Genomic DNA, 25,619 nt, shown 5'->3' with positions numbered 1-25,619 from the left:
GAGTCATTCATGACATATTTCAAAAGACGTTGCATTCGAGTCGTTGAGTTCATCAAGATTAATATTAAGTCAATTATAGTTGGATATACTATGAAGTGGTATGCATGCCGTCAACTTTCGATGAAATGAAAGTTTGTCTTTTAAAAACGAATGCAATTTTGTAAAATGTATCATATAGAGGTCAAGTACCTCGCGATGTAACCAAATGTAATGTATTCGTCCAGATGGATTAGGACGGGTCCTTTCAGCAAAGCGAGTCGGAACTCGGGTCCGAACGGGAACCAAAAAAAACTTAGTCATCCCAATTTGCATCAGTAGAATTGCACTTAGGTAATTAATAGTTAAAAATAACCTGATATGTTTATGCAAGGAAAAACTGCTATAGGTTCTAGGAACAATTTTTCTGGTTATGCACGTCTCATGCTGTTGTTTGAACGATTGAACCTATGGTGGTTTAAAAGTCATCAGAGTTTTTTTTCTGCTAACTGTCTATGGTACCACCACTCGGTTAAGTTGTGTGGTCGGAATTGGTTGGTTTGAAGTTCTGACGGGTTTTTTTTCACCCATTTCCACTTGTGATTGCCCTATGTGGTTATGTTGCATTGAGTTTGCATGGCGGGATTTACTTGTGCTATTGTTAGACTTGCTTTAAAGTTGAGTTGTAGTTAGAATCGTAGTGTTATTGATGAAGATCAAGGTACATTGGAACTTGGAAGATAAACGCTCTTCACAACAAACAGTTAAAAACACGAACGTGCTCTTAATGCGAAAAACAATAAAAAGAGTATAAACTCAAAACTTTTTAAATTCTGCTAGATAGATGGCCCTCAACAGCTTACATATGCTGATACTCAGTAACAAAAAGGTAAAGGAACAGTACTGGACTAGGACTCCTAAACATTTAGATAAGATACGGAAATTAAAATAGAATATTAATATATTAATTAACTAAACAATTGTAAACTAACTACACAGGAGTCTTCTTTATCGATCCTACACCATACCGACCTTGACTTCGTCAACTTGGGTCCACGTCATACTTTGGTACCACATCAGTTATTTGGGCGAAGTGTGTGGTCATATTTTAGGGTCGTTTGGTTATGTTGTATTTGAAAAGTAATTGTCATAGTTTACTTAGGTCACTTTGGTTGAAGGCTTGAAACAATTGTCGTTGCAAGTCTTGTATGGCATCTTACTAGCTTTTATTTAGTTTTTATATAATACATCGTTTTAAAAATTGTAACAAAACTAAATATAGTAAAATAAAAGCAAATGCACACCATACTTGGATTCTACCAAGCCTAAAATAATTTACAGTTTCTAAATAGCGATATCTTGCAGGATGTTTATGACTGATTGAAAATCAACATAACCATTTTAAAGCACAATTCATTAGTAGAAAAAACTAATATGAAATAAATTAGATCACTGTCAAAATATAAAAAATGGCATACTTAGATAATCACAAATGAAGGTTTGATATCATCATAAAATGACATTTTCCAAATAAAAAAAACATTACTACAAGTACAAGCTGGAAAAGCTGTTCACAGAATTTTGTGTTTGCGTTCTAACGCATTGGTGATCCTTGTAATACAGTATGCTGCACTTAACGGATAACCAGAAACTGCACACAAAAAAAGAAAGTGTATAATCAAAAATAGATACGAACTACTAGTTAACAGTTATGTCAAATGAATCATAAATCAATATTTGCAGGTAAACAAAACATAATTTCCGATTTTAGTTTCTTGAAAGAAAATTTCAATAAGATGAATATACATACGAATTGAAAATACATATGTCATGCATTATATAATATAACTTGATATTAAATAGAATGAACTTACTTGATATGAAATCCTCTATGTAGTCGTTCTCGATTTTCCCGTGGGCCATTGCCCCAACCTGAGCATAGATAAGTGAAGTATGATAACATTTTCTAAGTAAAAAAGGCTTTTTAATACAACCAAATTTCTACACTTTATCTCAAAATCACTTCTTTGCAACATTTTTTTATTTATTTTTCTTTTAGCATTTTCACAAATGTCGTACTTCGTTAAAGTCAAAATAATAGTTAGAAAAGTCAACTACTAAATTCAGAATAAGATTAAGTCAACGCTACTTAAAGTTTACATACCACAAAAACTAGAGTTGCATCTTTGTCCACCGTAGCCACATAGTCATGCATATCAACCAACTTTTCCAAACTATGTGAAAACCCTGGTCCACAAATACAAAATTAAATCTGTAAGTTGTAACCCCTTTGTGAGCATATAAATAGAATTGAAACACATTTTCCCTTTCGGGATTGTTTCATATATAATTTTGTGACAAGTATTCCATGTTAATGTTTCCAATTTACCCAAGATTCATAATTTTCTTGTTATTATTATAGGATAAGTCAGGTTAAGTGAACAAAATATCAACAGGTTCTGCAAAATATAATATAAATTAATAATGCATATACAGAAAGGGCAAAAAACAATGTACAGAACATAAGTAATGTATAGCTTTTATGACTGTATGGAAGCGTAAATACTATAAAAGGTAAAGAATGCCCCAACTCTTTGTGTTATGGTGGTGGACATTCAGGTTTAACTTGATCAGACATAGAGGTAAAAAGGTAAAAATGCAAAAACAAACAGGAAGTTATCAATGAATCTATGCGCGGACTTAACATTCTTACTCAGTTAATCATTCAATAAAGTTGTGTGTTTCATTGCATATAAAAAATTAAAAATTACAAAAGTAAGAAAAAAATAAAATAAGACAAACATGATTACATAATAGTTTAAATTGGAAAGAGAAAGCAATAATCAATTAGAAATCAAGATCAAGAAACGATTGCAAACCTATCTTGCGAGAGTTGACCGGAAAATATTGGGTTACAGGATTCTTGATCACACGCATAAGCTTTTCCCGTCTTCCAACCGCAGAAATACTTAATTTCTGAAGTAATTGCACTAGAAGTATCAAAAAGTTTTATATCAGTGTTCAAACTTCAAAGGGTCATTAAAAGATCAGTTTTTCAGATTGAGTTTTAGTGTTTAATAACTAATATTGTATAGTTTTAGGCTTTATACGTCTCTCATATTTGGTATCTATTTCCCCTTATAATGACAGCTCTGTATTGTAATTTTTGGGAGTCTTTGTATTGATTGTTTACTTGACTTAACAATCAAACAATCATGATGGTTTGTTTATATTGTATTTAAATCTTTAGAACTTACACATGATACCAGCAAAACGTTTGAATGTCCTCGGAATACGAACATGAGGTTTGATTTCAAAAAGTACACCTTTCTCGGTTCTCACATACAAAGCTCTTAGTTTACCAGCCTTATTCAAAGGACTATCCAAAATGTTCAAAATCGCCTACATCAAACAGATAATTTACCGCAATCAATTCAAAAACAACAAAAAGGATATTATTACCAAAACAAAAATAATACTTTCATACATTTCAGATCATACTAAATTCTTGATTATAAAAAAGCTCCAAGAAAGTAAAATTACAATACCTGATGAGAAATATCGGGCCTGTACTCAGCAGGGTTTCGGTTATTCTTCCTCAGAAAATTGGCGTGATCCTCTGAATTTAACAATTGATAACTCTGAAAAAAACACACAAATAACATACATCGATCACGATTCATATATAAACCAAGTAACATAACCCTCTGACTTCAACATTGACCCTAACTCGAAATTATACAACTATCAACTTTACATCTCAAAAATATCAAACATAACAATGGCTCAATATGACAAAATGGGAACACTCTACGAAAATTGTATTATGCAATGTATGGTCGACTTGCTTGATTCGAAGAAGAAGAGCCCACTTTCATATTGAATTCAGGCTTTCATTAGCTCCTTCAGGATGGGATTGACTCTGAATGTAATGTTTCACTATAGGATAGTTTTATAACAATGTAAAAAGCTACCAACTCATATAACCAACCAGGGGCGGGGCGAAACTAGGTGGGAACCCGGGGAGGGGCTGCCACCGTTGGATTTGAAATTTTTAGTGCAAAAATTTTGGATTTTTTTGATTTGCCACCGGTGGATTTTTTTCCCCCAAAAGTCTTCATATTTTGCTCAAAAACTCCATATATTAACAAAGAAAGCTATATATTTAGCACAAAAGACTCCATATTTTGCCAAAAAATTTGTGCTACGCTTTAAAAAAGAATTTGGCCCCTTGTGAAAAAAAAAAAAAAAAAAAAAAAAAAAAAATCTAGTTTGCCACTGTTAACAACTAACTCCAAAGCATTCAATCTTGTAGTCAAACAATTCATATTTATTTAGCATACTTAATAACATAAACATAAAAAAGCTATAAACTTTTATAAACAACTAACCTTCCCAACTTTAGCAACTTCCAGAGAAGCTTTCTCAAGAACAAAAATAACACCAGGGGTATTTTTGTCATTTCCCTGTTGCTCATTCAAACTAACTGGAATACCAAGTTCTTTTGCAGCTTCTTCTGCTACCTCTTCATCTGATTCTGTAACCCCACTTTTTAATTTCTTCTGGGCCCCATCTTCTTCAACAAACCCTAAATTTTCTTCTTCATCTTCTTCTTTATCATATCTTTCAGTTTTGCTCTTCTTTCTTTTACGCCCTTTGACTGCAAATGGTCTCACCATCTTTTTAGGGTTTGATTACAGTAATACCTGCTTTAGGGTAATAGGTTTTCAAATTTTTTTTTTTTTTTGTTGAAAGGCAATAGGTTTTCAAATTAGTGTTGTATAAGTATTAAACGTATACATAATTTATAGAATAATAAAAATTTAATGAAATTTACCTTGAAGCTTATCAGCAGCGGCGGCGGAGGGTGTGTGACCGAGGTTATGTGGAGCATGGGAATGGAGGTTTTGGTATATGTTTTAGTTAAAGAGCATTTTCATTAAGCCCCTTGAAGCTTTCTGTAGTTTCTAATATATCCCTTAAACCTTTTTTTTTTTTTTTAACAAAACCCTCCTATAGTTTGTTATAACAAAAAATGTTACTGATCTCCCTCAAAAATATTGTCTAACAATTTTGTTTGATTTAGGATATCTTTTGCTATGAGAATTGATATTTTCAACATTAGTTTTGATAAATTCACTCAAATTTACTTACATATTTTGAATTATATCTTGTGTAAATTTTTTGATACAACTGATTCGAGGGTGTTTTTGGAAGATAACATTAAATAATGATGGATGTATTGGATTTGAAAATATCACCTCCCGTTGGCTATGTTCAAGAAGAATTTGACTAAATTTACTTGGGTCTGAAAAGCAAAGTGACTAACCACGAGTTGTATCGTGCGATTATGATACGACCCTCTAATATATGAGGAAGAATTTCAATAAATTAACGAGATATTACCAAAATGATTTTTTAAAACGTGTTATAACAATTAACCCGCAAATTTTATAACCAAAACGCCCATGCATATCGCAAGAGCCAACTTGCAATTTGCGAATGGCAAATTATTTAAAAACGCTAATTTCAAATCGCGATTTTCAAATCACAAGCCGCCTCTTGAGATTTGCAATATGCGACCATATCCTTATCTAGATAAAATTTTTGCATAAAATTCTTCAAGATTTAATAGATTTGTACGGATGTTTCAACCTTATAATTAGAATGGTGAATTAATGTGATCGAGAGGAGCGCTAAGGTATATCATTTTCTTAAGTTAAGAATGAAGGACATATATTGGAGTAGCTGCTCTTCTGGTAGTATAGTACTAAACCCACATATAGTTTCATAAAATGAAAATGAAGTTCGAATCGATCTCAATGGATCATTCGTGGCTGCCTAGAGGAGATAAGGATGACATGATGGATTGGGCCCGTGAGTTTTTTGACTCAAAACGTACACTCTTTGTCAAAAAAATGTCTATGTTACTATTTAATATTTTCCGAAATAAATGTTCTTTTATTAAAAATAATATTAAGAAGTCATTGAAATTTCAATTAACTTATCTTAAAGAACATTTTATGTTGGATGATACTTTTTAGAACATAAGAGTATTAATTTTGTTTTTTTCCCGAAAAATAGCTTTTAAATTTTTCGTTTTTATGTTTGTTTGGCGCACCAACTTATGATAGCGTATAGAAGCTTGAGTTTATAATTTTAATAAGCTCTAAATTATAAATTTTCTTTGGTAGAGAAATAAAAAATAGAGCTTATAAAAATTACAAGATGTGTTTGGATCACACAATTTTAGAGGTTATGGGAACTTAAAAATGAAGAGCGTATGATTTTATAGAGCTTATGGCGTTTGAAGCTTGGTTTGGTAAAAAAAAAGAAAAACTTATGAAAAACGTAGAGCTTAAAAAGTAAGCTCGTCCCAACTATCTTAAAAAATTAGCTTCCCTAGCTTATGAGATGATAATTTACATAATTACCCTTCACATAATTATTATTATTATTATTATTATTATTGTTATTATTATTATTATTATCATCATCATCTTTTCTAGTAAATTTACACGTATAAGCTCCATCTCTTGCTCCAACTATCTTACAAAACATTTATAAAAAATAACAAGTTCAAGCTTCTAGCTTTAAAAGTAAGCTTCTAGTTTGACCGACTTTGACTGACTTTGACCGACTTCGGCTAAAGACACCTTTTATGAAGAGATCTTTTTGTAAAATAATTTTTAAACACAATGTGTCACACACAGACAGTAGAAGAGGGTCCCATTTAGTGATCACCCCAATGAAAACCATCCTTTGACTCCCAAATTCCCCCATGTCATACGCTCCTTAACCTTAGGTCTTTCTCTCTCTCTCTCTCTCTCTCTCAAATATTCTTTTCTACTCCAGAATTTTCAACCCTAAATTGATTGCTTTTAAAGACAAATTTACCTAAGAAGCATTCAAATCTTACGTCTTGTAAGTCAAGTCATTATTCACTTGAATTCTCTGACTCCATTTCAGTGAAATTTCGTGTGAAAACCTAATTTTTACCTCCTAGGGTTTTTGCGCAAAAACAGAGATCGTCCGGGTGGTTCTGGAATTAAATCGATTTCATTGACAGGTCTGTTACTTTATCATCTATCATTTGTTACTTGTTTATTAGAGTTTGATTTTTGGTTTGAATTGAATCCAATTTTAAAATTACTGCCTTTTAGTTTCTCCAGTTTGGGGATTTTGGATAAAGGAAGTGAATTGTGATTGTTAGGGTTTTGTGATTGGTAATTAGGGAAAAAGTTTGGATCTTTGGAGGAAAAAATGGATAATTCTGATTATTCAAGAAATAGGAATAATGATTATTTAGGGGTGAACAAAATTGGGAAAAATATTAGGAAGAGTCCTTTACACCAGCCTAATTTTCAGAACTCTGCTAGGCAACAACAACAACAACATCAACCACAGGTGTATAATATAAACAAGAATGATTTTCAAAGTATTGTTCAACAACTTACCGGTTCGCCCTCGCGCCAATCACAAGAGCCACTTCCTATACCTCCCGTAAACTCACCTAAACCTGGTAATTCGAGGCTGCAACGAATTCGTCCGTCACCTTTAACACCGTTAAATGTAACCCGACCCCGAATGCCCGTTCACCACGCACCACAACCACCACCACCCCAAGAGCAGATGCTTCCTTATCATAGTCAGGCACGGCCGCTGCAGAACGGTGCAGTTCCTTTTAATGGTAGCAATCTTGGTAGGCCTCCTCAGCGGCCCCCACCGTATGTGGCAGGTCCACCCATGAATGCTGGTGATCATCCAGGTTACACAAATATAGCTGAGTCTCCTATCTCCCAATATATGCGTTACCTTCAGCATTCTATCAATAATTCACCACAAGGTCATCCACCAGCTCATCAGCAAGGTCACCCGCCAGCTCATCAACAAGGTCATCCACAGTATCAGCTAAATCCTCAAGGCCAAAGCCAAATGCAAGGTCAAGGTCAACAAAACCAGCATCAGTACCCACTTCCATCACCTCGGATGAATGGTGGCCCACCTCCTCTTCCATCACCAAGAATGAATGGTGGTGGCCCACCTCTTCTTCCACCACTTCCGTCGCCAAGAATGAACGGCCCACCGCCACCTTTACCATCGCCGAGTTCCCAATTTCTTCTGCCATCACCATCTGCTTACCTAAATTTATCATCTCCTCGATCACCATACCCGTTACTTTCACCTGGATATCAGAATCCTCCACCTTTAACACCCAATTTTTCATTTTCACCGATGAATCAACCGGGAGCGTTTAATCCCGGACCTCAACCGCCACCGTCTCCTGGCATGGGCTTTCCATCTCCCGGGTTTTTCTCTATGAATAGTCCAAGATGGAGGGATTAAATGGACAATGGAATTTTAAGGTGCTAATTTTCTATGGATTCATCGTTGTAGCACTTTGACAGAAGGCTGTAAAATAGTCTCTTGTAAGTGTTTTTTGTTGTTTCTGTTCATAGCCTTTGAATGCTTGTTCAGAATTTATATGATCATCTGTTGAACAAGTTTTACATTAGGTGTATTAGTGAAAATTCAAAGACATATATTGATTGTTGATGCTTGACCAGAAATTGTTGTTGAGTCATCAACAATTAATTTTTTACGTAGATTGTCTGTTCCAGATCTGTATCTGCATTTAATACCATCTCATGTAATTAAACTGTAGTTCACATAATTTGTTTTTAGTCCATAGACTTGTTAAAATATATGTTTGTGGGTATTGTGTTTTGTTACTTCATCTAATGCTTTGTGATTAGTTAATCTTGTACTGAACTTGACACAAATATGTTTTGGTTGGTTTATTGTTGTTTTTTTTTTTATTACACAAAGTAAAGGTTAGTGTGTGAGCTTATGAACAAAAATAAAGCTACTCTTTTGTAATGAGAAGTTAGGAGTTTGATCTTTTAAAACACCTTAGAATTGTTCTTATTAAAATGCTGATTGAATGCACAAAAAAAGGAGACAACAAATCCAGCCCCGGCTCCATCAACCACCTGCTGGTTCACGGCTAGGGGTGCACTAGGTTCAGACCTCAAAAGTGCTTCCGTTTGTCTCCTAGCTGGGAACAGTATGGCATTTAAGGCTGTTCTAGTGGCAAGAGCGGCTCCCATGGCTTAGTATAGACCATGTGGACCTTGTGCTGGGAGAGTTTGTTTAACAGCATCTACTATTGCATCAGCGTATTTTGGGAGTTGCTCAGGAAATTGACGTTGTTGACTTTTTAGTTTGACCTTGATGGCGTCAAATGGATGTCGAACTGTTACTGAGCAACCCGTTGTATTGTTCCGGCTGTTAAGTCCCTCCTTTAGTTTGCAAGCATGATTAAGCACATGGTTTAAGTATATTATTAATATTATATTATTAATATTAATTATTAATAATAACTATTGATCCGTTGTTCAGTTGTCTTAAATTATCAATTAACATACATAACAGTTAAACTCATGAATGCGAGCAAATGGAATTTGAGCTATCGAAACTGTTTTTTAGAAAGAACGCAAATAAATCAGGTCTAAAACCTTTATAAAAACCACCAACTCCCTCAGATTTAAGTATTATTTTTAAAAGCGTCAACTGAACCCGAATACTTTGGGTTCTTATAATCATCAATCTAGATCGCACTCTTTATGACATCAGTAGGGTAAACAGATTCAAAATGCGCCTCCAATCAAACCTCCAGTTATAAATATCGAACCAGAGTCTAAAGTCTAAACCAGATATGTCGGTCCCACCAGCAAAATACTGCTTCAGGGCTTCATAAACACCAAAGATAGCTGCAATTCCAGGTACTTCACGAGCCATTGTGGGGACCGAACGCTCACACCTTCTTCGAACTGCAAGACTCGCCTTGCCACGTCCGTTGGACCCGCATACTTTACTGCAGCAGTTGTTGCATCCCCTGGACCGGCTACTGCACCCAATGAATATAAAATAAACCACCTAACATAAGATAGATGCATGGGCAACAACAGAGTCAAATAATGCAAGTCATAGAATATACATTTATTTACACATATACCGATATACGCAACAACATTTTTACAAAACCCCATTCTCAAACTACCATAGAAAAGCATACAAACATTATAAAATGTAATATATTTTCACCTACTTGGTTATGGGCTTATGGCCTTATATGGGTTAATGAATGAATGTATATCAGCATTCAATGCACACATCTTAAAATCCACAAGATTACAAATTGAAGATTTGGTTGGGCATCAATAAAATCCCCGCGAAATAAAGCAACTTTCCGTTCGCTTAAAAGAAAAGAAAATATACATATTTTGTCCTTAATATGCTCAAAACATACATACCTGTCGTTTATATGTACCTAAGCTCTGCAGTGACGGAACCATTTTTTTTTTTCACTAGGGGCGAATTTTTTTTAAAAGCCTTCACGTTTAATTGAATTTTTTTTTTCTTCCATTCTTCCTTGAAAATACAACCTTTTGAGTCATTTGGGTTGAGGCAAAATCTGGAGGCTTTTGGGGGCAAAATCAAATTTTAAGCCTAAAAATTATAAACTTAAATCCACTAGGGCAAAATCAAAAAATCCAAAATTTAAGCCTGAAAATTTCAAATCCGTTGAGTCAGGTGCCCTGCCCCTATAGTTTCGCCACTGGTGCAGAGATGATTTCCCATACTATTATTATTATAATGTACTGTAAACCTTTGCAATCATGGATTATGCACTAACTATACTGATAAAACTAAAAAAATGTAGAAAGTGTTTCCAAGTCCATCCAATCCAATCCATTTTGACTTGTTACCTATCATGCCTAAGTGCCTAACCGTCCGCCCATTTTACTAATTATAGATTTAGATGTACAGACCTATAGTAATTCAGGTGTATGCTTTTGTATAGTAATTGCTCATTGATACGTGTTCTTCTTTTAATGTTCACTTTCATATTCTTGGATGATGGGAAAGAGATGGGCCAATATATTTGTAAGCAACAACTTCATTTTACAGAGGTTTGGTTGAGAGGCTTGTGTTGTGTGGCTTATAAATAATGGATCTTTACTAACGATCTTTTAGTAATCCAATCTATATATGTATATTTGTAAGTTTGATTAATCATCAAATATGTCTTGCATGATCAAAGGCAAAATTTTGTCTTTTTATTTCTAAGTTGAATCTTACTCATCACTTTATAAGCTGTTCAAATTTATGAGACAAACAGAGTAAAGAATAAAGAAATGGGAAGTTTATATGAAATCACCTCATGAAAGGATACTTTCATAATAACAGGCTAAACATGCAAGTGACACTTCTTATTGGTTAGTCTGGAAAAATGCTTAAATAAACGGGTAAAAATATAAAGTTTTATCTGTTCAGCCGAGGAAGGGTAGTATAACCAGATTATTCCGTGACCATTTCCGACCCCTTTACCTTACACCAAGATATGATGATAGTAAGGTTTGAACATGAGACTTAAATATAAGGGCCCAACCACTAGGCTAAATGCTTAAATAATAGTCGAAACACAAAACACACATAAAACAATTAAAACACAAGTAATTCACTAATTTTCTGTTTCTAGTTTTAGTTTCATACAAGTTATGACTTCTTTTTTCCTGCCTACAATCTGCATTTCTATGTCATACATATCGAATGATCCATGAAACCTTCATTTCCTTTTTCTTTCCAACTTCATTTGAATATACGTAACAAACACCCTTTACTTTGGTTTTCTTCTTAGTAATTTCATTATAGAATAATTTTTTTTTTTTTTTGCATTCGCAGACAACATAATGATATCATAAGATTCTGTAAATCATAATGGCCTTAACTCTTAGCAATTCCACAGTTCCATTATCACCACTTTCTACCCTAAACGAAAACCATAAGCTTCACTCATGTGTACATATTAAGGATTTGGTTACAAGATCACAAGAATCAGTTTGGATCTGTGGTGCATCTTCTGTTAATAGGAAGGGTACCGACGTAATTTCATATGGCGATGGTGGTGAAAATGGTGGTGGAAATAGTGGTGAAGATGTTCTTGAAGAGTTAAAAACCTTTTGGGATGATGGTTATGGGACTCAAACAATAAAGGATTGCGCAGTAGCAGCCATGGATTTGATTACGACGAGTGATAAAGGACCTCCCAGGTGGTTTTGCCCTGTCACATGTGGCAAACCGTTTAAAGATTCGCCACTTCTTTTGTATTTACCTGGTAATTGGTATTCAGTATTTATATTTGTTGCACAATAATTATGAACTTGTTAACTTTCTATTCATATTAGTATCTGTTTATACTTTAAAGTTCCTAAACGGTCGTGGTACATGTTCTTATATTTTGGGTTTAATACTTTGTTTAGGAATTGATGGAACTGGAACCGGGCTTGGCGTACATATCAAATCTCTTGGGAAGTAAGTTGTAGATGAATGCTGCGATTTTGGAGTCATATGATAAAATGTTGAAAACTATTCTTCTAGATGAGTCAGTTTTTAAAATGTTCGATTTTTCAACTTTAATTACAGGGTTTTTCGTGTCCAATGCTTGCATATTCCTGTTTGGGATCGAACACCACTCGAAGGTTATCATCATCTCATGCAGTTAGTCCATCTGCTAACTTTATAAACCTAGTTACAATAGACTCTTATTTCCAAATAATATTAGAGAAATAAGACGCAATTTGGCATAAATTCAGACACACACAAGATACATTACTGTGTATCGTGCGCTACTTGACTTAGTTTGCGTTTGTTTGCCTCTTAATTGAATGATTCAGTACTGAATGTTGAACGATTCAACCTTCAGTGCATTTGTTTTTTACCTCTAAATAAAAAATGATGCTGAATCATTCAGAGTTGAATTACTTTTTTTAACAAATTGATGAGCTTCTTGAGTTGTATAAAGGTTTGATTGAAATTGTGGAAGAAATGATGATGATTGAGCACACTTTGTCCCCAAATAAGCCAATTTATTTGCTTGGAGATTCTTTCGGAGGAGCCTTAGCACTTGCAATCGCTGCTCGCAACTCTACAACTGACTTGATACTCATACTTGCAAACCCAGGTCTACTTTTTCACGCTTATCCCAATTTCTTCTATTTTTTGTGTAATTTCGTTTTCTTATTACTGATATAATTAATCCATTTCAGCAACTTCGTATGAGAAGACAATGATACACCCGCTAATGTCTGTTATAAAGTCTCTGCCTGAGGAACATTATGGAATATTTCCTTATGCAATTTCCCCCTTTTTTGGTAGGTTACTATTTCATTCAGTTCAACATACTGAACCACTTATACTTGGTTTTCATTAAGTTCAAATTTGATTTATATGTTGATCTATTCCATATTTAATAAACATTGTGTTATGCTAGCTAGGACTTATTTCTGACATGTCTTACCCTTTTTGTAAAAAAAATATTTTAACGAATACCGACATTTTCCTTTCAGGTAATTATATAAAGATGGCAATGGTAAGAAGCACTGGTAGAAATCATATGCAAACTCTATCGGAATTGCCTGCCAATATTAGGAATGATCTACCATCTCTAACTGTAAGAACTTATACCTCGCAAACGGGTCGGGTTGGGTCAGGTTGGGTCAAAGATCAAACGGGTCTGGGTCAAACCGGGTCATATTTCACATGGGTTGAACGGGCGGGTAGAGAGTTGGGTTGGGTTGGGTCGAGACCTTTTTTTGTTTTTTTTATTATTATTATTTTGTAAAGTAATAATTTTTTTTCACGTAGTTTCGGGTTGGGTTGTATTAGAATCTATGATGAACTGCTTTAAAAAAAAAAAAAAAAAAAAAAAAAATCTATGATGAACTTAAAAACAAGTAATCCACTATAAAATAGAGCTCCTAAGGATTGTGTGTGTGTTGAATCTGAATTGGAAACACGTTCAATAGCATTATTATGTCCAGTTTCTGGTAACTATTTTATTTATTTATTTATTTATTTTTTTGGTTAATAGTCGTTGGCTAGAATAGTACCTAAAGACACGCTTGCATGGAGATTGAAGTTGGTTGAATCAGCAGCTGCTTATGCTAATTCTCGTCTTCATGCTATCACTGCTCAAGTACTCGTGATTGCTAGGTTTCTTTTTTCTTTTCCCAATTTTTTCGTTACTATATATACATATTTACGTAGCACACTAATTTACAATTATTTTAAGTAAATTTAAGTTCACAAGCCACGTAGAATCTAAAATTTCTAATATGCTTGCATTTCAGTGGCAATGATTATATGTTACCTAGTAAATATGAAGCCCAAAGGCTTTCCAGACTATTAAAGCACTGCGAAGTACGTTTGTTTGAAGAAAATGGGCATACAATCCTATTGGTACTGTTATTTCGTTACTTAGTTTAAATAACATTCAACAAGTAAAAAGGAGCTTATGAAAACTAATATTGTGTTTTTGTTTGTTCAGGAGAGTGATGTTAATGTGTTGTCTGTTATTAAAGCGACTCATATGTACCGCCGTTTTTCTAAGCATGATATCTTGAAGGACTTTATTTCTCTTAGTATCACCGAATTTAAAACCTCGGCCGTTGACACTTGGTAAGAAAAATGCACAAGTTTGACATGATTACACGGATAGTTCCTGTGTTTTGCCCAAAATTAACGTTTGGTCCCTGATCTTTTTTCTTCCGTTGGTAGTAATTGGTGTTTACATATATTGTGTGAATAGTCCGTGCGTCCAACGGTCATAATATTTTTCGTTAAATCACTGCGAGTGCATATCACGTGAGCAGGGGCGAATTGAGAGGGAGGGGGGGGGGGGGGGGGGGGGGCAGGGGGGGCGCTCGCCCCCAGTCGATTTCGAAATTTTAGTGTAAAAATTTGGATTTTTTTCATTTTGCCCCAAACCCAAAAGCCATTTCCCCCAAAACCTACATATTTTGCCTCAAAACCTTCAAATTTTGCCCACAATTCTCTAAATTTTGCCCCAAAACCTTCAAATTTTGCCCACAAACCTTCAAATTTTATCCAAAAACCTCAAAATTTTGCCTAAAAACCTCCAATTTTTGTCCCAAAAACTCCGTATTTTGCCCAAAAAAGTTGCTACGGTTTTAAAAAAAAATTTCGCCCCCGGTGAAGAAAAATCCTGCTTCCGCCACGTGACGTGAGTGCAAACAAAAAAGTAAAACGACATTTTTGCACACACGTGATATGCACGTGTGGTGACTTAACGAAAGAATTCAACGACCATCAGACACGACGACTATTCGCGCTAGATTTGTATATTATGAAGACCACAAGTGCAAGAAAACATTTTCAGGGACCAAAATTAGTAATACTAGGCAAACTACTTTTTATTTTCTTGTAATTGCAGTATAATGTAATCTTTATGATACGATGCAGGTGGTATCGTCTTGCTATGGGTGCAGCTTTGTTTTCAACAATGGAGGACGGAAAAATAGTGAGAGGACTTGCAGGAATACCAGATGAAGGCCCGGTTTTAATCGTTGGGAATCATATGTTAATGGCGTTTGATTCTTTTCCACTTGTTATGGAGTTTCATAGAGAAAAGAAATATGTGCTTCATAGTTTAACCCACCCTGAACTTTTTAATATCAATGCTGAACATGAAGATGTTATGATTCCAGTTACTGATATAATGAAGTTAGGCGGCGCAATTCCTGTTTCCGGTAGAAACTTTTTTAGATTACTAGCCAAAAAATCGCACGTTTTACTTTATCCTGGTGGTGTACGGGAGGCTCTACATCGTAAGGTGCGTTATGATTCACTTTATCCTGGTGGTTTGTTGGTATAAATTTCTCTTTAAAAGCAACGATGTTTTTTTCTTTCTATATAGACTTTTCAGATAAAATTTTCTCGATTCAGGCTACCTCTAGGGAAGGGTAGTATTTTAACTCAGATGTACATAGCCTAATTGGGTTATCCTGTGTTTGTTTCCGACCCTATTCCCTAGCCACTCTAAGATATGCTTCTCAAAGGGGTTTAAACATGTGACCTTTTGTGAAGATTTTTTTGATAAAGTTTTCTTTGTTCAGGCTACTCGAGGAAGGGAGTATTTCGAAACCTATTCCTAAGCCACACCCTAAGATATGCTTCTAAGAAAGGTTTAAAAGTGTGACTTCTTGTGAAGATCTTTCGGATAAAGTTTTTTCTGTTCAAGCTACCCAGGGAAGGGGAGTAATTTAACTCAGATGTACACAGCCTAACCGGGTTATCCCGTGTTCGTTTTTGGCCCTATTCCCTGGCCAACTTAAGATATGCTTCAAAAAAGGTTTTAAACATGTGACCTCTTGTGAAGATATCTGTACCCCAACATCTTGGGTTTTCTATAAAGATTGTAAAAATTAATTTTTGTGTGTGGCTATACAGGGTGAAATTGGCAAGCTGTTTTGGCCTGAAAAACAAGAGTTTGTAAGAATGGCAGTTAAGTATGGGGCTACCATTATACCATATGGAGGAGTTGGTGAAGACGACATATTAGAAGTATGAAACTACTCATTCTATTTATAATTTTGCTTGACCCAAACTGACTTTAAACTCAAATCAACTCGTCGTGTTGTTGATGATCTTATTATAATATGTTGCCAGCTTATCGTTGATTATAACGATATAAAGAAAATACCTTTTCTCAATCTGATGTGGACTGCATATAATCAAGGGAGGAAAAACTTAAGGTGGTTTTTTTTTTTTTTTAATATTTTTTCAATCGAATTGTGTTTTATTATGCTGACATAAAAGATATAAGACTAAACCGTTTTTAATGATGTCAGGGAGGGGATGGGAGGAGAGATCGCCCAGCAACATTTCCATATGCCGTATTTTTTGCCCAAGAGACCAGGTCGAGTTTATTATTTGTTCGGGAAGCCTATAATAACAAAAGGAAAGGAACATATGTCAAACGACAAAGATTATTTGCAAGAGTTATACTCGCAGATAAAATGTGACGTCAAAAATAATATGGCTTATTTGTTAAAGAAGCGAGAAGAGGATCCTTATAGAGACATCGTTGATAGGTTCGTGTGGCTAATGATTAATGGGACTTTAGATCAGATTCCATCATTTGAGACATGAGTTTTACAGTCATGTATATATGCGTAACTTTTTGCTCGCGGGTGGAAGTCTAACTCGTCTATCAAATGTGGTTTACTTGCGTAACTTTTTGCTCGCGGGTGGAAGTCTAACTCGTCGATCAAATGTGGTTTACTCTATCAGAGGTACCAACATTTTGTCATATAATCATGTTAAAAGTTCAATGCTTGAATGCTTGATCATGTTCTGTTACCATGGTATAGATAATAGATACTAGTAGCTTATGCGAAATTACCTTTATAAGATTTTTATTTATTGGAAGTTATCTATTCACTAGGTTTCGTGGACATGTTTTTCTTATAATTGTTGGCGATTTTTAACTTACATTTTGTTGATCTCCCATGCTTTGAATGGAGTCGATTCATGTAAGGAGCGTTCATATATGTATTGTTCACATATGGTGGAGTTTAAGTGGCTTTTGGTCCCTTGGTTATTAGTCTCATTTGAGAGATTTTTTCATGTAAATTGTGTGCCTATCACTTTTATGTTTGTCAATTTAATATTGGCTTAAACATGGTTATGTGTTTCTTGATGTTGTGGTGGTGATCGGTCCAAATGGACAAAGTCGATCTCAACAACTGATATCAAAGCGAGGTTCGCAAAGAAAGTTGAATTATGAGGAGGAAGCGAATACGAGAAGAAAACACAATGTAGTTCGTCATATTCTACACAATGATGAGAGAGTTGGCGATGTGGGTTTGTTAATCGTTGGATCTGTGTGAAATTTGGGCTAGAGATTCAGAAGAGGTTAGTGCATAATATGATCGTTGGGATATTTAAGTCACAGTTGTTTTGCTGGAGTAATGAGTGTACGAAGTTTTTAGTAGAAGAGTTCGGCAATTTCATCCCAATTGAGAAGAAACGAGTGTTGTAGAGTCGTTAGCCGTTGAATTGTCGTGATTAATAGAGAAAAAGGTTTTAAACGCATATATTTTATTGTGAAATAGCTATGTAGTGATAAAAGGATCCAAATAAGGGATACACGTGTTTGAAATTGTGACCGAAATCTGATAATGTGACGAGTTGTTGACGAACATGTACGAGATTATGTTGAAGTTGAATTGGTGGCGATGATGATGAGAGGTTCAAGACGATGAGTCTCAGTAGAGTACGTTAATCATGGAGGGTTTTCTCTGGCGAAATTCTTACTAGAGATTGTTGGACAGTATGTTCAGGAAAAGATAAAGTCAACGACAACAAGTTGAAGATCAAAATCCACGTCATGTCAGAGAGATTGAGTCTTAAAAGAATTTTAGAAAATAACGATATTCGAAGGACCGCTCAGGCCTTGCCTGAGTGGTATACGAGGGGGCGGCCTGTTTGTACTCGACGAGTAGGCGCATGTTCGATTTCAAGGGCCGCGGTCTAATTGGTAATGTCAGCAATTAGCTTCTCGAAGGGGATTTTCCCAACCTTCAACAGTACTGACAGTGTTGTTGCGATTTGAGTTTTCTCCTAACGCGTTTGTGAGTGGCATATGATCGCGAGGTTAAGTCCCCTCTGGGAGATGCCGATACTGCCGTTAAAAAAAAATTGAAATCCAAAGGGCTAGAAAAAGGCTGGCGATGGTGAAACAAATGGTGTGATAACTTTAGATGATTAAAGTATGTTGTAAGAAGAGATGTCTTTAAGGTTTAGGAAGGTTATGTTAGGAATTGGCAGAAGAAGATCCAAACAAAAAACCACTTCACAAAAGACTCGTGTAATTGAATTACACCCACAAACAACAAACAAATAAAGCAAAACGATAAATGACACAAGATTTTTACGTGGTTATATCCCTAATCCATTGGTGTAAAGAAGAGTTTAGTCCACGGACGCAAACCAAAGATTTTCTTTATTAATTTCGTGTACAATTTTAGAGGAGGCTAGAGTTACAATTTATAAGAGTAAAAAAATAAGGAAGCAAAAACCGAAAACTTGTTGTCCAAGTCGAATCTCGCGTCTGACGACATCCTGAAACCCATTAGACTTCGTGGTCGAACACTAATCTCATGTTCTGACCAACCATGTCACGCCTAATGACATACCCCTCATGTTTGGCAAGGGTCACGTTGCTACGTTCCTTTTCCTTGTTCAAATTCTCCACAACTCAATAATCTCCCGTTTGGAGACTTTGAACAAACCCTGCACCGTTATTTAATCGAAAATCAACCTCAACTATTAACAATGTATATACAGCCCACAACAACCCCATATTATCTTATTAACAACTCTTTTTTTATACCGCCAGATGAAACACCCGAATCACGCCTCATTTCCACATCGCTATGCTACAAGGGAAGGAAGTCTTTTGACACCAAAAACATCGTTGAGTGATAATCCAATCTCTTAGTTTCTAGCTTAGGCCATCTAGGTTTCTTCGCCACCATTGAAGTGTGCCAGACTTTAATTACAGGATTTAACAGGAAGCTACACCGCCTCACTTATCGCTCTAGACACATCCAATCCTGCCACTGACATGACAAAGATTACCCGTAAAGATTACCCCGTCTATCTATGATTTTCTTTCCCAAAAATCAGAAAACCCCGACAAACACCTTCGTAGACTCTCCGTCAAGGCACCCAGTGAGAACATAGTCACCACCTCAAAATCTATGTAACACCCGTTTTTCAGTTACACGTTATTTCGAGCGTCATTCGAAATACGAGGCATGTAAGTGTATATTTGGATCCCAAATAAAGTTGGAGTTGATGTTCTAAAACCTTACCATTGGATAGTAAATCTCATTACGTTTCCAACGATATTTGATTCGTCAAAAACGGAGTTACGGTTTGAAAGTTACGACCAAAACAAGTTCAGTTTCAGACTCAGACTTTGGGACTCCGTCCAGACTTTAGGACGCCGTCCAACAATGAAGGTTAGGACGCCGTCCAAGCTTTTTGGACGCCGTCCAAAGTACCTGACAGGCCAGCAGCTGTATTTTAAAGGTTTTAAGAGAGGGTATTTGAGTTTTTTTACTTGGGGGTCGGTTTTGAGCCATTAAAACTGATCCACTCTCATTCTTATCCCCATTTCACCATCTCAAACACTCTCATCAAACCCTAGTGAGAGAGAGAGGTTCTAGCAAGAGAGAGTTGGGGATTTGGAGAAGAAGAAGTGTGATTCGGGTTGGGTCTCAAGAGTTAAAGTTGTTCACCTCGTTCACGGCTACGTGGTGGTAGTGTTGGTAAGCTCTAAATCCGAATTTCTTTGTTAAGATTATTGTTTGAGTTAAAGTTTGTGCTAGTTAGAGTTATAACCCATTTATTGTGAAGTTTGGGAGTTTTGGGGAAGATTCATGTATGTAAACCCGAATTGGTGACTTAGGGTTTCAATTGATGGAATTGTTAGTTTGGACCTTGCATGTGTTAGTTAAACCTTAGAACACTTGTGTTGACTTGATTTTTGGGTGTAAACCCTAATCTAGGTCAAAATGGGTCGAATGGGTATTTTGGGTCAAGTAAGCTTGATTCGGTGTCAAACTAAGTTATGGGTCAAGATTTGATGAACCAAGTATATAAATATTTGATTCAAGTGTTAAATGGTATTTTGGAAAGTTAGTCACTAGCCGTTAGTGATTAAAGATGTTTTTGGGACTTATGTCAAAATGGGCGGTTTGTGGTGATAGGTGTAAACCCTTGGTTAAGGGTGTTGAAGTCGAATTCTCTCGTAGAGAATGTATGTTGATTGTTTGTATATCTATATGCGTATTATAGGTAAAAGGTTTGCTCGGTTGCTTTTGGAGGCGATTTACGTTTGTAACTTGTGCGGGCAATTCGAGATGAGTGGAATAATTATATGCGTATGTATATAATGTATCTATTTGTTGTAGCGTGAAATGTGTAGTGTCGAGGTGCTAAGACACCATGTTTCACGTGAAGAGTGTAGCATCGAGGTGTTAAGATGCCACTCGGGTGTAGCATCGAGGTGTTAAGATGCCACCTAGGAGTGTAGTGTCGAGGTGTTAAGACACCACTCCGTAAAATAATGAGTGTTGCATCGAGGTGTTAAGATGCCACTCGGGGTGATGTGCCGAGGTGTTAAGGTGCCACCCTAGGGGTTAGTGGTGCGAGGTGTTAAGTGCCCTAACAGATGTTATGAACACCGATGGCGTTTTCGCGAGCGCCGTTCCCTTGTACTATTGGTTAACCATGGTTATTTGTGTTGTAGCGTAAGCATATTATATTTGTTCATATTATATATGCTTTTGTTATGCTAGCTTGATTATTGGAGGTTATAGCTTGTAATTGTGATGATAAGCTAATTGTGTTGCTAGCATGTATGCGGTATATGAGTAAGTGTTTGCAAGTAGGTATATCATATATGTATGTGTATAATTATTGCATTCACTAAGCCTCGGCTTACCCCTCTCGTTGTTTACCTTTTTACAGGTATTGTGTTATTGATGCTAGCTAGTTGTTAGACTAGACGTGCAGGAGCGGTTGGGCTTGATGGGGTAGCTTTCGGATAATTGGACTCGGATGGGGGTTTTGGTAGTCCCCGGGATTATGCTCTTGGTATCGGGTTGGGTTGTAGAGTTCTAATCCGTCTAAAGAGATAAATGGGTCAAAACTGCTACTTTATTTGTAAAACGGGTCATTGTGAGCCCGGGGTTGTAAAACTTGTTTTTATGGTGGCAATATCTTAGTTTTACTTAATATGCCATATTGTGAAAATGGTTTCGTTGAAAAGTGTCGGGGAGCGAGTTTTTCGCTCGCGTGTAAACAAAAAAACTGATCAGTACTTTTTAGTTCATTGGGACGTCGTCCCAAATCCTTGGACGCCGTCCCAGTTGTAAAGGCTGGACGCCGTCCCGATTTCTGGACGCCGTCCAGATGGGCAGTCACAGAATTTTTTTTTTGTGTCGTGTTTTTGGTAAATCAATGTCGGGTTGTTACAAGTGGTATCAGAGCATAGTCTAAGGGAATTAGGTGTAGTGACCCGAACTTTTCCATGTTTATATATATTAATTGAGATTGATATTTACATGATTAAATATTTCCAACATGTTAAGCAATCAAACTTGTTAAGACTTGATTAATTGAAATATGTTTCATATAGACAATTGACCACCCAAGTTGATCGGTGATTCACGAACGTTAAAACTTGTAAAAACTATATGATGACATATATATGGATATATATATATATAGTTAACATGATACTATGATAAGAAAACATATCATAAAGTATATTAACAATGAAATACATATGTAAAAATAAGACTACTAACTTAATGATTTTTAAACGAGACATATATGTAACGATTATCGTTGTAAAGACATTTAATGTATATATATCATATTAAGAGATATTCATACATGATAATATCATGATAATATAATAATTTAAAATCTCATTTGATATTATAAACATTGGGTTAACAACATTTAACAAGATCGTTAACCTAAAGGTTTCAAAACAACACTTACATGTAACGACTAACGATGACTTAACGACTCAGTTAAAATGTATATACATGTAGTGTTTTAATATGTATTTATACACTTTTGAAAGACTTCAATACACTTATCAAAATACTTCTACTTAACAAAAATGCTTACAATTACATCCTCGTTCAGTTTCATCAACAATTCTACTCGTATGCACCCGTATTCGTACTCGTACAATACACAGCTTTTAGATGTATGTACTATTGGTATATACACTCCAATGATCAGCTCTTAGCAGCCCATGTGAGTCACCTAACACATGTGGGAACCATCATTTGGCAACTAGCATGAAATATCTCATAAAATTACAAAAATATGAGTAATCATTCATGACTTATTTACATGAAAACAAAATTACATATCCTTTATATCTAATCCATACACCAACGACCAAAAACACCTACAAACACTTTCATTCTTCAATTTTCTTCATCTAATTGATCTCTCTCAAGTTCTATCTTCAAGTTCTAAGTGTTCTTCATAAATTCCAAAAGTTCTAGTTTCATAAAATCAAGAATACTTTCAAGTTTGCTAGCTCACTTCCAATCTTGTAAGGTGATCATCCAACCTCAAGAAATCTTTGTTTCTTACAGTAGGTTATCATTCTAATACAAGGTAATAATCATATTCAAACTTTGGTTCAATTTCTATAACCATTGAAGCTAGATCCATTTTTCTCTTTTCCAGTAGGTTTATCCAAGGAAATTAAGGTAGTAATGATGTTCATAACATCATTCGATTCATACATATAAAGCTATCTTATTCGAAGGTTTAAACTTGTAATCACTAGAACATAGTTTAGTTAATTCTAAACTTGTTCGCAAACAAAAGTTAATCCTTCTAACTTGACTTTTAAAATCAACTAAACACATGTTATATATCTATATGATATGCTAACTTAATGATTTAAAACCTGGAAACACGAAAAACACCGTAAAACCGGATTTACGCCGTCGTAGTAACACCGCGGGCTGTTTTGGGTTAGTTAATTAAAAACTATGATAAACTTTGATTTAAAAGTTGTTATTCTGAGAAAAATGATTTTTATTATGAACATGAAACTATATCCAAAAATTATGGTTAAACTCAAAGTGGAAGTATGTTTTCTAAAATGGTCATCTAGACGTCGTTCTTTCGACTGAAATGACTACCTTTACAAAAACGACTTGTAACTTATTTTTCCGACTATAAACCTATACTTTTTCTGTTTAGATTCATAAAATAGAGTTCAATATGAAACCATAGCAATTTGATTCACTCAAAACGGATTTAAAATGAAGAAGTTATGGGTAAAACAAGATTGGATAATTTTTCTCATTTTAGCTACGTAAAAATTGGTAACAAATCTATTCCAACCATAACTTAATCAACTTGTATTGTATATTATGTAATCTTGAGATACCATAGACACGTATACAATGTTTCGACCTATCATGTCGACACATCTATATATATTTCGGAACAACCATAGACACTCTATATGTGAATGTTGGAGTTAGCTATACAGGGTTGAGGTTGATTCCAAAATATATATAGTTTGAGTTGTGATCAATACTGAGATACGTATACACTGGGTCGTGGATTGATTCAAGATAATATTTATCGATTTATTTCTGTACATCTAACTGTGGACAACTAGTTATAGGTTACTAACGAGGACAGCTGACTTAATAAACTTAAAACATCAAAATATATTAAAAGTGTTGTAAATATATTTTGAACATACTTTAATATATATGTATATATTGTTATAGGTTCGTGAATCAACAGTGGCCAAGTCTTACTTCCCGACGAAGTAAAAATATGTGAAAGTGAGTTATAGTCCCACTTTTAAAATCTAATATTTTTGGGATGAGAATACATGCAGGTTTTATAAATGATTTACAAAATAGACACAAGTACGTGAAACTACATTCTATGGTTGAATTATCGAAATCGAATATGCCCCTTTTTATTAAGTCTGGTAATCTAAGAATTAGGGAACAGACACCCTAATTGACGCGAATCCTAAAGATAGATCTATTGGGCCTAACAAACCCCATCCAAAGTACCGGATGCTTTAGTACTTCGAAATTTATATCATATCCGAAGGGTGTCCCGGAATGATGGGGATATTCTTATATATGCATCTTGTTATTGTCGGTTACCAGGTGTTCACCATATGAATGATTTTTATCTCTATGTATGGGATGTGTATTGAAATATGAAATCTTGTGGTCTATTGTTACGATTTGATATATATAGGTTAAACCTATAACTCACCAACATTTTTGTTGACGTTTAAAGCATGTTTATTCTCAGGTGAATATTAAGAGCTTCCGCTGTTGCATACTAAAATAAGGACAAGATTTGGAGTCCATGTTTGTATGATATTGTGTAAAAACTGCATTCAAGAAACTGATTTCGATGTAACATATTTGTATTGTAAACCATTATGTAATGGTCGTGTGTAAACAGGATATTTTAGATTATCATTATTTGATAATCTACGTAAAGCTTTTTAAACCTTTATTTATGAAATAAAGGTTATGGTTTGTTTTAAAAATGAATGCAGTCTTTGAAAAACGTCTCATATAGAGGTCAAAACCTCGCAACGAAATCAATTAATATGGAACGTTTTTAATCAATAAGAACGGGACATTTCAGTTGGTATCCGAGCGTTGGTCTTAGAGAACCAGAAAATTTGCATTAGTGTGTCTTATCGAGTTTGTTAGGATGCATTAGTGAGTCTGGACTTCGACCGTGTTTTCTTTAAAAATGATTGCTTAACATTTTTGTTGGAAACTATATATTTTTAACATATGAATATTATGTGATATATTAATCTCTTAACGTGTTTGATATTATGTGATAGATGTCTACCTCTAGAACAAGTCCCATTGACTCACCTAATAATAATGAAGAGTCAAATGTAAATTGGAATGATTTGTGGACTGATTCACAAGTTCCCGAAGAGGAACCGGAAGAAGAGTCGGAACCGGAAGAAGAATCGGAACCGGAAGAAGAATCGGAACCGGATGAAGAAATAGAACCGGTGGGGGAAATAATAAAACGGTTAAGTAAAAGAAAATCCTCAACCAACCGACCAAAGTTAATTATGGTCAATGGTGTTTCCGCCAAGGAAGCAAAATATTGGGAGGATTACCAATTCTCCGATGAATCGGATTCCGACG

The 25,619-nt window shown here is 35.1% G+C and overlaps 3 protein-coding genes across 4 annotated transcripts; 2 read left to right on the top strand and 1 right to left on the bottom strand.

Moving 5' to 3' along the window:
- Window positions 1-1,369: 1,369 nt before the first annotated feature.
- Window positions 1,370-4,887, bottom strand: LOC139898566 (uncharacterized). Its single transcript, XM_071881319.1, has 8 exons — window positions 4,814-4,887; window positions 4,368-4,682; window positions 3,525-3,617; window positions 3,234-3,378; window positions 2,856-2,966; window positions 2,141-2,223; window positions 1,851-1,908; window positions 1,370-1,627 (listed from the first exon to the last, which is right to left on the bottom strand). The coding sequence occupies exons 2-8, from the start codon at window positions 4,653-4,655 to the stop codon at window positions 1,548-1,550; spliced, it is 858 nt and encodes a 285-aa protein (XP_071737420.1). The 5' UTR covers window positions 4,656-4,682; window positions 4,814-4,887; the 3' UTR covers window positions 1,370-1,547.
- Window positions 4,888-6,839: 1,952 nt separating this feature from the next.
- Window positions 6,840-8,662, top strand: LOC139898565 (protein HAIKU1-like). Of its 2 annotated transcripts, none has more exons than XM_071881317.1 (2): window positions 6,840-7,045; window positions 7,211-8,662. In XM_071881317.1, the coding sequence occupies exon 2, from the start codon at window positions 7,240-7,242 to the stop codon at window positions 8,320-8,322; it is 1,083 nt and encodes a 360-aa protein (XP_071737418.1). In that variant the 5' UTR covers window positions 6,840-7,045; window positions 7,211-7,239; the 3' UTR covers window positions 8,323-8,662. The 2 variants fall into 2 exon arrangements, with proteins under 2 accessions (XP_071737418.1, XP_071737417.1); XM_071881316.1 differs by having other exon boundaries at window positions 7,140-8,662.
- Window positions 8,663-11,760: 3,098 nt separating this feature from the next.
- Window positions 11,761-16,992, top strand: LOC139902045 (phytyl ester synthase 1, chloroplastic-like). Its single transcript, XM_071884703.1, has 13 exons — window positions 11,761-12,157; window positions 12,303-12,354; window positions 12,466-12,521; window positions 12,845-13,003; window positions 13,089-13,193; window positions 13,389-13,492; window positions 13,913-14,034; window positions 14,172-14,280; window positions 14,369-14,499; window positions 15,304-15,673; window positions 16,291-16,404; window positions 16,510-16,595; window positions 16,692-16,992. The coding sequence occupies exons 1-13, from the start codon at window positions 11,761-11,763 to the stop codon at window positions 16,990-16,992; spliced, it is 2,106 nt and encodes a 701-aa protein (XP_071740804.1).
- The last annotated feature ends 8,627 nt before the right edge of the window (window positions 16,993-25,619 follow it).

Source organism: Rutidosis leptorrhynchoides, chromosome 3, assembly GCF_046630445.1.
Source record: "Rutidosis leptorrhynchoides isolate AG116_Rl617_1_P2 chromosome 3, CSIRO_AGI_Rlap_v1, whole genome shotgun sequence".
Classification (NCBI taxonomy): Eukaryota; Viridiplantae; Streptophyta; class Magnoliopsida; order Asterales; family Asteraceae; genus Rutidosis; species Rutidosis leptorrhynchoides.
The sequence above is the reverse complement of the archived record's forward strand: the minus strand, read 5'-3'. Positions and strand labels throughout refer to the sequence as shown.

Bases quoted from the DNA above. Each gene is read 5' to 3' on its own strand.
- LOC139898566 (XM_071881319.1), bottom strand. From the start codon at position 4,655: ATGGTGAGACCATTTGCAGTCAAAGGGCGTAAAAGAAAGAAGAGCAAA. The intron at 2,967-3,233 runs GTAAGTTCTAAA...TGATACTTCTAG, and splicing joins ACGTTTTGCTGGTATCATGT to TGCAATTACTTCAGAAATTA. The intron at 2,224-2,855 runs GTTTGCAATCGT...TTTGTGGACCAG, and splicing joins GGTCAACTCTCGCAAGATAG to GGTTTTCACATAGTTTGGAA.
- LOC139898565 (XM_071881317.1), top strand. From the start codon at position 7,240: ATGGATAATTCTGATTATTCAAGAAATAGGAATAATGATTATTTAGGG.
- LOC139902045 (XM_071884703.1), top strand. From the start codon at position 11,761: ATGGCCTTAACTCTTAGCAATTCCACAGTTCCATTATCACCACTTTCT. The intron at 14,281-14,368 runs GTACTGTTATTT...TTGTTTGTTCAG, and splicing joins ATGGGCATACAATCCTATTG to GAGAGTGATGTTAATGTGTT. The intron at 15,674-16,290 runs GTGCGTTATGAT...GTGGCTATACAG, and splicing joins GGGAGGCTCTACATCGTAAG to GGTGAAATTGGCAAGCTGTT.